General features: G+C 42.0%; 1 protein-coding gene across 1 annotated transcript; it reads right to left on the reverse strand.

Moving 5' to 3' along the window:
• Nucleotides 1–6966: 6966 nt before the first annotated feature.
• Nucleotides 6967–9772, reverse strand: LOC146570195 (zona pellucida sperm-binding protein 3-like). The gene is made up of 9 exons (XM_085281149.1): nucleotides 9613–9772; nucleotides 8804–9111; nucleotides 8408–8526; nucleotides 8175–8278; nucleotides 7909–8086; nucleotides 7680–7797; nucleotides 7500–7585; nucleotides 7195–7283; nucleotides 6967–7078 (listed from the first exon to the last, which is right to left on the reverse strand). Exons 1-9 carry the CDS (start codon nucleotides 9770–9772, stop codon nucleotides 7014–7016), a joined length of 1227 nt encoding a protein of 408 aa, XP_085137275.1. The 3' UTR covers nucleotides 6967–7013.
• Between the last annotated feature and the right edge of the window lie 637 nt (nucleotides 9773–10409).

Below are 10409 nucleotides of genomic sequence, written 5' to 3' on the forward strand. Positions count from 1 at the left end.
AGTAATCCAGGTTGTACTTTCCTCCTCAGGTCCAAGAAAATACACACAGTCACAGCAAGACTTCAGACACAAAACCCCGAGGCTTTCATTATTATATCTGGAGACTTTAACCATGCCACACTGGATTCTACTCTGGCTGCTTTTCACCAGTTTGTGAATTGTCCCACAAGGAGCAACAGGACAATTGACCTACTGTATGCTAATGTGAGAGATGCATACAGAGCCACCCCCCTCCCCCCACTAGGGAAGTCAGACCACAACCTGGTTTACCTACAGCCACAATACACACCCCTCGTCCAAAGGCAGCCTGTCACAACGCGCTCCATCCGGAGATGGACCCCAGAAAAGGAGGATGCTCTGAGAGACTGCTATGACACCACAGACTGGGATGTGCTCCTGAGCCCACATGGTGAGGACATAGAGGGGGCGACACACTGTCTTACAGACTACCTCAACTTTTGTGTGGACACAGTCGCCCCTGCTAAGACGGTACGGTGTTATCCTAATAACAAACCGTGGGTAACACAGGAAGTCAAAGCTGTCCTCAACATGAAGAAGAAGGCTTTCAGGAGCAAAGTGAAGGAGGAGATGAAGGCAGCACAGCGGGAGGTGAAACGCTGCCTGAGGGAAGCAAAGGACACCTACAGGAGGAAGGTGGAGCAGAAGTTGGAGAGGAACAATATGAGGGAGGTCTGGAATGGTGTGAAAACCATCACAGGCCACAACACCAAGAAAAGCACAGCGGGGGGGACTGTGGAGAAGGCAAACGAACTCAACAACTTCTTCAACAGGTTTGACCAGCCCACAACCCCCCCACCCTCACCCTCACCTTCACTACAGAGTCCTCTCCCCACTCTCCTGCCTCCCTCGCTTCCCCCCCTTCCTGACACCATGACACCCCCCTCCTCCAATCCCTCTCTCAACAGCAAGACATCTCCCCCCCTCCCCTCCTCCCAAACATCTCCCAGTGTCACAGTGGATCAGGTCAGGAGGCAACTGAGGAAGCTTCGCCCCAGAAAGGCAGCAGGCCCAGACAAGGTGTGTCCTAGGATGCTAAAGGCGTGTGCTGCTGAACTTGGGGAGCCGCTACAACGAGTCTTCAACCTCAGTCTGCGACTGGGGAGAGTGCCCGCCCTATGGAAGACATCCTGCATCGTCCCGGTCCCCAAAAAGAACCGGCCCAATGAGCTGAATGACTTCCGACCGGTGGCACTGACGTCACATCTTATGAAGACCCTAGAGCGGCTCTTCCTCAACCTCCTCCGACCACAGGTACAACATGCCCAGGACCCACTACAGTTTGCATACAAGGCGGGTGTCGGAGTGGAGGATGCCATCCTGTACCTCCTACACAGAGCCCACTCACACCTGGATGGGGGAAAAGGCACGGTCAGGATACTGTTTCTTGACTTTTCCAGTGCCTTTAATACCATCCGGCCCTGTATGCTTCAGGAAAAACTGAACAGGATGGAGGTGGACCCCTGCCTGGTGGCTTGGATCTCCGACTACCTCACCGACAGACCACAGTACGTCAGGCTGAAGGACATCACGTCTGACACAGTGGTCAGCAGCACAGGAGCGCCACAGGGAACTGTGCTGTCCCCTCTTCTCTTCACCCTGTACACCTCTGACTTCTGCTACAACTCTGAATTATGCCATATTCAGAAGTTTGCAGATGACACGGCCATCATGGGGTGTATCTGGGATGATCAGGAAGAGGAGTACAGAAGTCTGGTGAGGAACTTTGTCGCATGGAGTCACACAAACCACCTGCAACTCAACACCTCAAAGACTAAGGAACTGGTTGTGGACTTCGGGAGGTCCAGAGAAGGTCCACTGCCAGTTCAGATAGAGGGGGAGGAGGTGGAGGTGGTCAACAAGTACAAGTACCTCGGGCTGTGGGTGGACAATAAACTGGACTGGTCATGCAACACAGAGCACCTGTATAAAAAAGCCCAAAGCCGACTGTACTTCCTCAGGAGGCTGAGGTCTTTTAACATCTGCAGGAAGCTCCTGAGGATGTTTTACCAGTCGGTGGTTGCTGGAGTACTTTTCTATGCTGTGGTGTGCTGGGGGAGCAGCACAGCAAAGAGGGACTCATCCAGGCTGGAGAAACTGATCAGGAAGGTTAGCTCTGTGGTCGGCATGAAGCTGGACACTCTGGTGACAGTGGCAGAGAAAAGGACATTAAAGAAACTGCTGGACATTATGAACAATGCTGGGCATCCTCTGCACACGGCCATAAACAACCAGAAGAGTCTGTTCAGTGACAGGTTGCTTCTCCCAAAGACAAGAACTAACAGACTTAAAAACTCCTTTGTCCCACACGCCATCAAACTGTTTAACTCCTCTCTGGAGGGGAGAGGGAGGGGAAACAGGAGGACAAAGGAGGGGGGAACAACTAAGCTGTAGTGCCTCTGCACCTCACTGTACAATACCTTGTGCAATACTTTTTGTAAATAGTCAACAGTGCAATAGACTCAATACTTGAAATGTGCAATTCACTTGTATTTTTATTTATTCCTATTTATTCTATTTATCCCCTTTGTATATTTTATTTATATTTGTCTCTGTATTTATATGTGTGTGTGTGTGTGTGTGTGTGTGTGTGTGTGTGTGTGTATATATATATATAACAGTTCTGTAACTGTAACTTCGGTCGTTGCTGTGCTTTTTTTGGAAGTCGAATTTCCCAGAGGAACCCACCCGAGGGATTAATAAAGTTCTATCTTATCTTAACTGAAATCAGCTGACTGTTATTCTAGGGCAACCAGAGCCAATAAGCTCTGACATGGCTTTGACCAGAGCCATTTCAAAACTCTGACCAGCTGTACCTTACCGATATTTTTGACAGACACATTGCAACTTACTCAGATCTTCATAACAACCCCAAATGTCAGGAAAAAATGCTGAATAAAAATTACTGCTAAATTACTCCCAAATGAGTAAAAGTGTAAAAGTACAGTCACAAATGTAACCTAAAGGATCAAAGTACTGTAGCAGTACTGTAAATGTCCCTGAAATACAGTGGAGTGAAATACTGAAAAGTTTAAAACAACAACAACAACAACAAAAAAGGTGGAAATCCATTAATTCTCTTCTGCTTATCATTGTTAGGGTCGCAAGGGGGCTGGAGCCTACCCAGCGACAGGTGGCCAGTCTGTGGTGGGGCATAGAGACAGACAACCATTGGCACTCACATTCACACCTATGGCCAATTTGGAATTACCATTTTAACTTAACCCCATTAACTGCATATCTTTGGATTGTGGGCGGAAGGCAGAGTACCCACAAAGAACCCATGCAAACATGAGAGAACGAACTCCAGGCCTCTGGAGAACTTCAAGACATGTTGAGGAGGTAGTTTAGCCATTTAAAATCAGCTGTGTTGGATCAAGGACACATCTAAAACCTGCAGGACACCGCCCCATGAGGACTGGAGTTCCCCTGCCCCTGCTTTAACTCCACCTCTTTAGATGGCATAATTTATCCCACTTTAAACCTGTGTATAACAAACAAATAACAAAACAAAACGAGAATCAAAAATCAAACGTGAACAAAACAATGCGCCACCCCTTAGTATATTCGGACTTTGTTTTTTCCAAAACATAACGTTGCCAAAATTAGAGTCAGTTCTTCCATTTTTAAAGCAAACCAGACAACCTCACTCAGCAACAGCAGGGGGAGCTGCTGTCACGGTCTAAGGTTACTTACCATCTCCATCTTCACAAACACTACATTTCTTTTTTTTTGGTTCAAACAAACAAACAAACAAAACACCACAAAATAAGTAATGCCAGCACAGCTAAAGCTACGAGGAAAACAAAATACAAGAGGAAGTAACAATCATTCTTAATTGCATATTTGATCCTTTTTCAAAACCCGTTTTGGTATGAGCTTTAAACAAGGGTTTCAACTCAAACGGAGGTTGTCTGTCATATGCAACCTGATTTGATCTTGTTACAAAAAAGGCAAAAAAAAAAAAGTTCCCTTTTTCTTTAAAAGAAAAAAAAAGGTTAAGTATGATGTAGTATGTGAAAGAAAATCATTAACATGGGCCCTTCAGCTCACCCTATAAGAAATCGTAAATGTAACCCCCCCCCCAAAAAAAAACAAAAACAAAAAAACAACCTAGCAGCCCATATAGACCTTGTCCCATAAATGAAAATAAATAAAGATATATAATAAAATCAGAAAATGGATAAATAAGAATAACATTAATTTATTTATTTTAGGTGCTTGGACCAAATGTTTAAAAAAAAAAAAATCCACAAAACACAAAGTTAAAGAAAAGGGGAATAGGAATACTATTCATTAAAAGGTGAAAGTGGTGCAAATTTAAGCATATAATTCATCCACTGTCCATCTCCTTCAATGCCATGTGCCAACACAGCACAGAGCAGCTACCTGAAAGCTACTCCCACAGAGGCCGATTGTCTTAATAATTTCACATCTTCACTCCATATGACTGTAGTGTAGCTCCTGAAAAAGCAAAACTCCGATCAGAGTAACTCGACTCCTGGTATAATGTGAACCTTAAAACAGACAACTCATAAGCTGGAGAAGAAAGTGGTGTCTCACTCATTTAGAATATTATCATTTAGCCTGAAAAAAAAAAAAGTTTGCTTCTTTATTTAAAACAAGACACACACACACACACACACACACACACACACACACACACACACACACACACACACACACACACACGCCTTACTGTTCATCACTGATTGAACCCTAGGTTTCTCTTCAGCACTGTAGCCATTTTGACAAAAAGTCAGAGCACTGTTGAGACAACCATTTCTTTAGCGTTAACCAGTAAAAACTTCATGAATTTTTCACAAATAAAAATTTAAACATTACAGAAAAAAATACTCATAATCATCTCACAGATATAACATGTACAGCTACTTCCAGTATCATTAATATTATTTTACACTCATTTTATTCAATTGATCTTTCTGAGTGAACTTCAGTAATTATTTTCAAAATTATTTTTTGACCAGGATTTGTTCTGCAATGCAACTATTACACAAGCATGTAGGACTGCTTATAATGATAAAAATAATTTCCCCTAGGGATCAATAAAGTATTCTGATTCCATTTGTGCAATATCTCTAAAATGAGAATTATCCTGTCTTAGAGTGATTCATGCATTTATTACTTCTAGGCTGGACTACTGCAATTTATGATTATTAGGATGTCCTATAATAGAAAAAAAAAAAAAAGTCCCTGAAAAGTCTTTAGCTGATCTATAATGCTGCACCAAGAGTACTGACGGGGACTGCACAGTGAAAGCATGCTTTTCCAATGTTGGCTTCTCTTCTTTGGCTCCCTGTTAAATCCAGAATCTAATTAAATATTCTTCTCCTCACAAAGTCTTGAATAATCAGGCCCCATCTCATCTTAATGATCTTCTAGTACCATATCACCCCATCAGAGCACTTCGCTCACAGACTGCTGGTTTACTGGTTTAATTCTGAGGGTATTCAAAAGTAGAATGGGAGGCAGAGCCTTCAGCATCTAGGTTTGTCTTTGTGGAACCAGCTCCCAGTTTGGATTTGGGAAACAGACACCCTATCTACAAACTAGGATTAAAACTATTTGAAAAAGTATATAGTTAGGGCTGGATCAGTGACCCTAAATCATCCCTTAGTTACACTGTAAAAGGTCTATGCTGCTGGGGGCTTCCCATAATCACTGGGTGTTTCTTCTTCACTTTTTTCTTTTTAAACTCACTGTGTTTATATGCCACTCTGCATTTAATCATTAGTTATTAATCTCTGGCCCTCTTCCACAGCATGTCTTTTGGCTCAGATGATTCATAATATAATTCATTTTTAAGGACAAAACACAGGGAAAAGTCCAAAATTAAGGTCCCCCTTTGGTCCATTGGACAGCTTTGCAAGATCTGAAAATGGCAGAGTGTAGCTTTCAGCATTTATTCATGTAAGGATTTACACATCACTGAGCCTAGTTAGGGAGGATATTTATCGATAAATTTAAGATGAGCAAATTTAGTAGCTCGACTGTAGCTTACTATTATTGTAAATACTAACTAGCTTATTAGGTGAAGTTGCCACAAATTCAAATAGCAAAGATATGAGAATTCATCGGGCTGTATCAGTTAAACATTTTTTAAAGTAAACTAAATTTTCTACAAAGTTCACCAATATTTCTTTAGATCAAGTTATTTGGTCAATTCAGTGAAATTTAAATTTCAAGACTTTTGAGCCTGACCTTTGTTTAAGGTCAGTCAGCAGCCATCCTCTCCTCCCCTGAGAAACTGAAAGCAGAGACTGATGACTCAGACAGGTAGCTCCCCCCTGGCCCATGATGGATGCTGATGTCCCCACAGCTCAAGCAGTGATGAGGAAAGGTGGCTTGAGGGTGAAGTTGATGGTGTAGGTCAGGAGAACAACCCTCTCTGATACATGGCGACAAGGCTTTCCCAGCTGTGTCTACTCAGGTGATGTCATTCAAAATGGATAATGGTGGAAGAGCAGAGTAGCTGGCCCTATGCAGCACCAGTAACTGCTGAATGATTTGAAATACACCGCATTGCCAAAAATATTTGCTCATCCATCTCACATGCACATGAACTAGGGTGACATTAGATTATTAATCTAGTATTTACCATGATGTAGGCCCACTCTTTGCTGTTACAATAGCTTTAACTCTTCTACGGTAGGAAGTCTTCCCACAGGGTTTAGGACTGTACAGGCCAACTAATTCTTTCACACTAAAACTGCCAGATTTCATATTCATAAACAGATTAATCCTGAAACAGCATTTCCTCTTAGAACAAAACTAAGAATTCACACCTAAATTAAACAAACAAAAAGCTAAACCTCAAAATCGGCTCCGTAGTAGAAATTACATTTCAAAAAGAAAAACAAGTTTCCTACAAGTTTTCCATTTTTTTGATTTAACTCCGATCTTCAAACAAACCAAGGACACAAACTTGGGCCTAATTAGTGTAAAAGACCTTTATTATTGAATAAAGTCATTTTTCATCTTAGAGGTTTCTCCTTTACTGTGATTGGTCCAACAGCCATTTCCTGTTCCCACTTTGTACCTTCAACAGATAAACAGTGTGACATCAACCTTAATATTTGTATAGATTTTCATATTTGAACTGAGAAAAATATTTATTCGTGTAAATTTTATGTGAGTGAGTGTGTTGCTGCTTACCCTTTACAGTCAGGCTGCTCTTTGTGCCTGCCCTGCAGTCTGTGTCACAGCAGGAGCAGGCATGATGGATACCACTGGCCTCCCTCCACCTGTCATTCAAAAAGGTTTCTCTTACTTACTCCTCGTACTTGTTAGTTAGCTGAGTGCACCAAATACAATGAGTATACTATTATTATTTATATCTTTCTAATCAAGAAATTGGTACTAGTCCTAAAATACTACAGAGTTAAAATTAAAATCCTTTTAAGCAACTGAAGATGAAATTTGAGGATGGGAGTTTTGTAGTAACACTGCTAGTGTCTTACCCACTGGAGAATGAACAGGCTTTGTTGGTGGCATTGACATTTGCAGCAGCAGCTTCCGTGGCCCTCAGGCTGCAGGTAATGTATATCTAACGAGACACATACAAAGAAGCAAAATCTACATTTCTGAGCAATGATGTGAAACCAGCATCTGCCTGGCAGGAAAGCTGTTGCATATCTTACCACACCACTGTTTCCGTGCTGGAACCTGAAGGCCTCCAACTCAAATTGTAGTTTGTCTTTGTGAGACTGAGGCAGGAAGTGAGAGCTGGATCCTGTCAGCTGACTGTCAAACATACACCTGTACACAACACAGAACTCTCATATTAAACTCACATTTAGAAGAGCAAGGCTAAAACATACAAGTAACAACATAAACATATTTTTGGGTTACAGAGTACAGTAAACTGACCCATTATTTCCCAAGAATGCGTATCGAGGGACAGTGTCCACGTTTGGGACCACAGTTGCCACACAGCTGTCTACAGTTACTCTGAGAGGGATGTGGTGAAACTGTTCAACTGAAGCTTCAAACTTCATCATGTCTCCCAGAAAAAACTGAGTACTTGAACGAGGGAACTGCCAGTTATCTGAAAGATACAGCACAAAAAGAAGAGAACGTACGCAATCAGAGGACCTGAAAAGTTACTGTAATATGTGAACAACAAAGAGACCCACCAGTCATTAATCTGAGGGAGAAGTAGAGACTTTCCTCTGATGCTTTGGTCTCACTGAAAGGAGCCCAATTTGGCTTCAGCACATCACTGCTCACATCATTCTTCCTAAAACACAAAACAAAACCCAACTGCAAACACCTGAAAAAGAAAAACTTTGACAGAGTCTGACTTCAGGGTCCAGCTTTATCAAAAAGACATCCTTTTGGTTGAGTTAGAAAAATAAAAAAGCCTGACCTCCGGTAGTGACACTCGATGCTGACGGAGACATCTATAGTTCGGACGATGGGACTGCCCCCCAGAGGGCTGGGCGTGTAGAGCAGTGTGAACACATAAATGAATGACTCCTCAGACATCTGAAGTATAGTTGTAAGAACATTTCAAGTTCCATTAATGTGAACTTTCACACAAACACTAGTATGAACACATATTCCTACTGATTGGTCTGCAGTTCGTCTTGACTAGTTCCTAAGTCAAACACAATTAAAACCCAAACACCACTATTGATTTATGCCAACATAATTATTTTATCGACTGAATACCAGAGATGGTGAAGAATCTAACAAAGAAACAGGAAAAGGAAATGTCAGACCTTGGTGAAAGTGCATATTAATTTGAACATTTAAGCCTCACCAGTAACTGACTGCCACAGCCATGAAGCTCTGACTCAAAGATTAGAATCTGAGCCTTAGGATCTTCCTCTGTAGCAGCACATCCTCCCAGTGTGACATCTGTAGTCTGAACCAGAACACCAGACCCCAACAGGTCTCTCTTGGCTTCCACTCTGATCGAGTTTTCCCCACAGATGACTTTGATGCTTTCAGGTGCCATTGGAGTTCTCAACTCAAAGTTTGGAGGGAAATGAGGTTCATCTTTAGTTGGTTCCGCTGGAAATCTCCAAGACAATGGTTCAAGGAAAGGTGGTTCCTTCTGTTGGACAGCTTACAAAGAAATATGGCTTCTCTCAGTTTGTTTTGTTCTTTTAGTGCTGAACAGTTGTGCAGTTCAACAACAGCCAGCCCAGTCTCAAAAAGGTTTTTTGTCTGCAAAACCCAAAGATATCTTTAATAAACAAAACTTGCAAATATTTTAGTAGAGACTGTCCAAGGATTGTTTCCTTACCAGTGTAGCACCAATGAAAGTCATTTGGTATTAAGCCACAGTGAGCAGTAGTGAGAAAATTACAGCTTCTCACTACTAAACTGAGAAATTGTGTACGACACCATACACCATAACACCTATACTGTACTATGCATACAACACAATGAAATTCATAAGATTCATCAGAATTAGAAATGATGCAGTAAGCATAAATGTTATTGCTCTGATGATTGATTTGACATCATTTTAGATAAAATTAAGATTATATTTATTTGTAATATACAAAAATACATATTTAACTTCTAGAGAAATGAAAAATCATCACTTCGTGTGTTGTGTACCTGCTGGTCTCTGGACTTGCTGGTTTGCTCTGTGGTTTCCAAACCTGTTGGCTGCAGGATGGAGGATCTGGTTGGACTCCCGAGCTGCTGCTAAAGCACCACAAACGAGACAAAAAAAGATTCGGATCATTTTGTCAGGCATGTGTTTGCTGTGTTTCATCTGTTTGAAACAGGTTCACCTGTGCAAAAGGTGGCTTTGTAGAGCTGACTCTTGGCCCTGCCCACTATGTGATTGACCTGATGATTCTGCAGCTGAGTCATGTTTACCTGTTTGGAGACCAGATAAATAAGATCCCCAACTACACTGACTGAAATGCAGCCCCATAGAGTCCACACTGTTGATCCTCCTGACCTTCTTTATTTGTTTTGTCATCAATTTTCTTTTTAAACACATCAGCTTTTCATCGGCACTGCTCACAACTGTAACGAAATGCTCCCAGGCAGGAAGGAGGCAGATCAAAGCCATGGCACCGGCACCACCTCCAGACTTGGATTAGCTTGGCTCAGTGCAGATCAACACCCCCAAACCCAGAAAGTATTATTTCTGAGACCTGTACTTATTGCCAGTCCAAATCCAAGTCCAAATCTGATGTTGTTCCCCTTTTCCTTTGGGTTCTGTGTGTATGTTTACTCAGTCATGTATTATTGCTGCTGGTTGGTATTTGAGTGAAATTAAGGTTGTCTTTTACAACGTTTTGTTCACCTGTGGTTGAACCAGCTTTACAACAATGAAGTCAGTATCATATACCGCAAATTCTGTTTACCTCTTTCAAAGGTAACCCTGGTTGCGCGGGTTT

Source organism: Mchenga conophoros, linkage group LG7 (assembly GCF_057382185.1).
Source record: "Mchenga conophoros isolate Kocher_MC1m ecotype Shallow Benthic linkage group LG7, M_conophoros_male_GT1.1, whole genome shotgun sequence".
Classification (NCBI taxonomy): Eukaryota; Metazoa; Chordata; class Actinopteri; order Cichliformes; family Cichlidae; genus Mchenga; species Mchenga conophoros.

What these genes read in the sequence shown, in the direction of transcription:
- LOC146570195 (XM_085281149.1), bottom strand. Translation starts at nt 9,772, where the DNA reads ATGAAACACAGCAAACACATGCCTGACAAAATGATCCGAATCTTTTTT. An exon ending in GCCTGTTCATTCTCCAGTGG is followed by an intron (nt 7,284 to 7,499) that starts GTAAGACACTAG and finishes TTTGAATGACAG; the next exon opens with GTGGAGGGAGGCCAGTGGTA. An exon ending in GAGCAGCCTGACTGTAAAGG is followed by an intron (nt 7,079 to 7,194) that starts GTAAGCAGCAAC and finishes TATCTGTTGAAG; the next exon opens with GTACAAAGTGGGAACAGGAA.